The 5000-nt window shown below is 36.9% G+C and overlaps 1 protein-coding gene across 1 annotated transcript in view; it reads left to right on the top strand.

Annotated features, from left to right (window-relative positions):
• The window catches only part of LOC125034024 (dipeptidase 1-like), a 129265-nt gene that overhangs the window by 76184 nt on the left and 48081 nt on the right, over positions 1–5000 (top strand). The window contains exon 3 of the mRNA XM_047625699.1: positions 727–859. Within this exon, the coding sequence (XP_047481655.1) occupies positions 727–859 (133 nt within the window). The remainder of the gene's footprint in view (positions 1–726; positions 860–5000) is intronic.

Here is a 5000-nt window from a genome sequence, read left to right as displayed (position 1 = left end):
CTACTTCGTTTCGTGGTTGAAATTTCCATGAGAAAAATAGAGTCGGGTTCCCTGTCCTCGAAGAAATTCTGGGCCATTTTTGTTATGTGTGCGTGTTTGTATCCTCAGGTGTGTACTTGTTTACGTTTAGAACTCTATGTTTTGCGAGTGCGCCTTTTTATAGTTTTCTTTTGTAATTTGTCGCGGTACGTTTTGTGCGCGTTAAGGTGGTGTATGTGTGTTTGCGTGTGTGAGTGTGTGTGTTTGTGTGTGTTTAAGCGTGTGCGCTCATGTGCGTGTACACGTATACATCAGCGAAGGCGCATATTTATGAACGCATACATATTCCAACGAAAACGAGCAACATTCAGAGATATTTGCCATCAACGAAGTGGGATCATATTCTCACGAGATTGAATTTAGATAACGCAGTCACACGTCCCTGCGAGAGGTTTGTATGAGCTTGCATATATCTACATACATCTACTCGGCTCGCCATTGGAGAGAGAGGCTCTGGAAATGCGAGTAGATCCACAAGTTGTTGATAGAATGTAGATTTTCTTACCCTCTAAGCGCAGAGTGCCTATCAATATACATTTACCTTATCACAAATCTTTTAATACAAACAAAATTTACTCATAATTTCTTTCCCTACAACGTAAAGGAAGTTGTGTACAGTAAACAAATATTTATTTATTTATTTTTTCACAGACTCTGTTTAAGTCAAGGTTTCTCTCTCCGCCGCAGTTCTGGTCTGTGTACGTCCCCTGCGAAGCGCAGTACCTCAACACAGTGCAGCTTTTGTTGGAGCAAATCGACGTGGTGAAGAGAATGATAGCGGCGAGCCCCAGGGACACCGTTCTCGTCACGTCTTCGTCAGGTGGGTCCCGGGGGATTCCTTCTCTTTTGTCCCTTTCTCTGTGTTTCTCCTTTTGCTTTCTTTTCTCTCTTGATTGCTGCTGTTTGCTCTTCACTTAAAGATATTTCCTTTTGATATATCAAAGGACCTACACATAATTATACATATATGTATATTGATACACACACACACGCATATACATACATACATACATACATACATACATACATACATATATATATATATATATATATATATATATTTGTGTAAGTATATATGTGTGTGTGAATGTGATTATAAATGCATAATTGTATGTACACGTGTGTGTGTGTGTCTGTGTGTGTGTGTGTGTGTGTGTGTGTATGTGTGTTTACATATATGTATATATATGTGTGTATATATATATATAAATAGGTAGATAGATAGATAGAAAAACAGAGATTGATTGATTGATTGTCTGACTAATTGATAGATAGATAGAAAAACAGATAAACAGAAAGATAGAGAGTCATGTATGTGTGTGTGTATATATATATAAATATATACATATATATGTGTGTGTGTGTGTGTATATAAGTATATATGTATATATACATATATATATATATATATATATATATATATATATATATATATATACATACAAACTATATATACCTACCTTCATGCTCTCTTTCTCTCTCTCTCTCTCTCTCTCTCTCTCTCTCTCTCTCTCTCTCTCTCTCTCTCTCTCTCTCTCTCTCTCTCTCTCTCTCTCTCTCTCACTCTCTGTCTCTCTCTCTCTCTCTCTCTCTCTCTCTCTCTCTCTCTCTCTCTCTCTCTCTCTCTCTCTCTCTCTCTCTCTCTCTCTCTCTCTCTCTCTCTCTCTCTCTCTCTCTCTCTCTTTCTCTCGCGCGCCTCATGCGTGTGGACGCGTATTTGGGTTTCGACACAGGAACGGATGTGTGTTTATTCGTCCTTATGAGTGGGCGTCGCTGGATCCATTGCCGGGCTCGCATGGCTGTAGTGCCATTGCATGTCTCCATTCTCGAACTCCAATTAGCAAAAGTTGCTCGTCTAGCGAAGTCCTTAAGCCGGGACAAATCTGAGCAAGTCTGCCCATCGGGGACTCATTTCACTCGAACTTTACCGGCGAGACTAGTCGAGCCTCGTATTCTTGTTCCATTGCGTCCTCCTTAAGAACTTTCGTCTTGCCCTAAATTTCCGCAGAATGTGGAATTGTAGTCATTTGCCGCGTGTTTTGTTCGCTTGTGAATGAGTGGGCGTTATATGTGTCACTATGGTTCGGTTCTTTGTACGAAAAAATATAAATGTGGTAATTCAAAAGTGGCATCTAATTATCCGTTTTCTTTAGTGGTGATGAGGTTGTTAATGAGGGGTGACTGATTTGATCTGTTTTTTTTTTTTTTCTTTCTTTCTTTCTCTCTCTCCAGGATTCTCTTTTTTACAACACGCCTTGTATAACATCATGAATGCCTCTTTCATTATTTATTATTTATTTTACCTCTTTATGTACTTCTTCATGATTTATGAGCCTTATTTATTTCATTGATATTTTAATTATGTCTTTTTATGATCTTCAGTGCTATATTCCTCAACTTTATCACTGTTACCCATTACTATTAACCATCTCACGCTCATTTATTCACAATAAGCCTCACTAGCATACACACCGTGCCCATTCACCAGTCTTACGGCCTTCACACCCACTCTCTTCGCCATAGATAAGTGTTAAGCATGAAACCTACTTTGACCTTAAACCTTCAGCCTACTGTTCAGCTCATCTCCCTCTCTCTGTTTATATCCTTATCCGTCTTTTCTCTTTGTCTCTTTCATTGTTTTTTTTTTCACGAGCGCTATTTATGGTCTGTGCCTATATGTGTATTTTTTTTCTTCTTTCTCTCATCTCTCACTTTATCCCTTTGTGATCTCTCTCTCTCTGTCTCTCTCTCTCTCTCTCTCTCTCTCTCTCTCTCTCTCTCTCTCTCTCTCTCTCTCTCTCTCTCTCTCTCTCTCTCTCTCTCTCTTTCTCTCTCTCTCTCTCTCTCTCTCTCTCTCTCTCTCTCTCTCTCTCTCTCTCTCTCTCTCTCTCTCTCTCTCTCTCTCTCTCTCTCTCTCTCTCTCATACACACTCACTCACTCACTCACTCACTCACTCACTCACTAACTCACTCTCTCTCTCTCTCTCTCTCTCTCTCTCTCTCTCTCTCTCTCTCTCTCTCTCTCTCTCTCTCTCTCTCTCTCTCTCTCTCTCTCTCTCTCTCTCTCTCTCTCGCTTTCGCTCTTGCTCTCTCTCTCTTTCCTCCACTTCCTGGTCCATTTAGAGCTTGAAGGTGTGGGAGCAAACCTAATACACATGTACAGCTAAATTATCGCTCACTATGAGACTCCCAGTTATCTAGACGTTGACTTCTTTCATTGTATTTAAAGAAAGTGTTGATATAATACTTAAAAAAAATCATAATTCAAAAAGAGTCAGGAACGTTTACCAATAATAACGACAAAAAAAATGAAAAAAATATATTGGAACAATTTGGAAACGAGCCATTGAAACAGACCTCTCAAACGCACAGGAATAAAGAGGAAATACCCGAGCTCGCCAAAATGGTTTGCAAAACTCCACGGCACAACAGTCTTTCTCTCCCATCCCTGATAGATGAACGGTGCCAGCTACCGCTATTATATTTCCATTAAGGCTCCACAGGCAGGCAGGTACACCAGGCTTGTGTCAGTCAAAACAGATGCCGCGGCGAGAAAATTTCGTTATTTCCAAAAGGGTCTTTGTTTGTGAGAAATATTAATAGGCAAATGTTAGGATATATAATAATTTATCTTACTTATACGCGGAAACATGTATGCATACACGCACACACACACATATATACACGCGTGCGCTCATAAACCCTGAATGTCTTGGATAAATCGTCTGACATAAGAAAACTAAAGTTATATACACACAAAACTAAAGTTATACACACACACACACACACACACACATATATATAAATATATATATATATATATATATATATATATATATATATATATATAAATAATTATAGTTTTCTTATGTCAGACGACATAAGAAATATATATGTATATAAATATATATACGTATATATATACATATATATATATATATATATATATATATTTATTTATATATATATATATATATATATATATATATATATATATATATATATAAATGAATATATATATATATATATATATATATATATATATATAAATAAATATATATATATATATATATATATATATATATATATATATATATGTATATATATACGTATATATATTTATATACATATATATTTCTTATATATATATGTATATATATATATATATATATAAAACTGGTGGTCATACGGCGTGTGTGTGTGTGTGTGTGCGTGTGTATGTGTGAGTGTGTGTGTGTGTGTGTGTGTATGTGTGCGTGTGTGCGTGTGTGCGTGTGTGCGTGTGTGTGTGTGTGTGTGTGTGTGTGTGTGTGTGTGTGTACGCATCAATGCTTAGAAAAGAAACTGTTACATACTACGTCATACTATTCACTGTCTATTGGAGAAAATGTGTGACCGCGAGAGTCGCCTGTATTGAACAACTCTCCATCCTGGCTTTACGTCTCCGCAACTTATTCATAATCGATAAATTCATAATTCTGATTCCAAATTGCTGACTTAATCACCAATTTCCCATCGGATTTGATTCTGCTTCGCAGCGTCAGAACCTATATTGCTTCAAAGACTTCCAGCTAATCTTTTATCAGGGACATTTGAGTGTTTGTGATGTATTTTCGAAAGGTGTTTATTCTGAGAAAAGGAGATTCTCGCCTCCTGCGTTTTGGACGATCAGCTAAGCGTTTAAGCCTTTCTAGATCCCCGTGCATTTGCTGCTTTTGACTTCAAAAGGTTTTGCATACGTACAGTGCATACATACATACATACATACATACATGCATACATACATAAAAGTATAAATATGCACATATATACATACATGGATACATACATACAGTTATACATACATACACACATACATACATACATAAAGGCACGCATATATACATACATACATACATACATACATAAAAGCATGCATATCTTCATATATACATACATACATCCATACATACACAAAGACA

This window comes from Penaeus chinensis, chromosome 1 (genome assembly GCF_019202785.1).
Source record: "Penaeus chinensis breed Huanghai No. 1 chromosome 1, ASM1920278v2, whole genome shotgun sequence".
Classification (NCBI taxonomy): domain Eukaryota; kingdom Metazoa; phylum Arthropoda; class Malacostraca; order Decapoda; family Penaeidae; genus Penaeus; species Penaeus chinensis.
The sequence above is the reverse complement of the archived record's forward strand: the minus strand, read 5'-3'. Positions and strand labels throughout refer to the sequence as shown.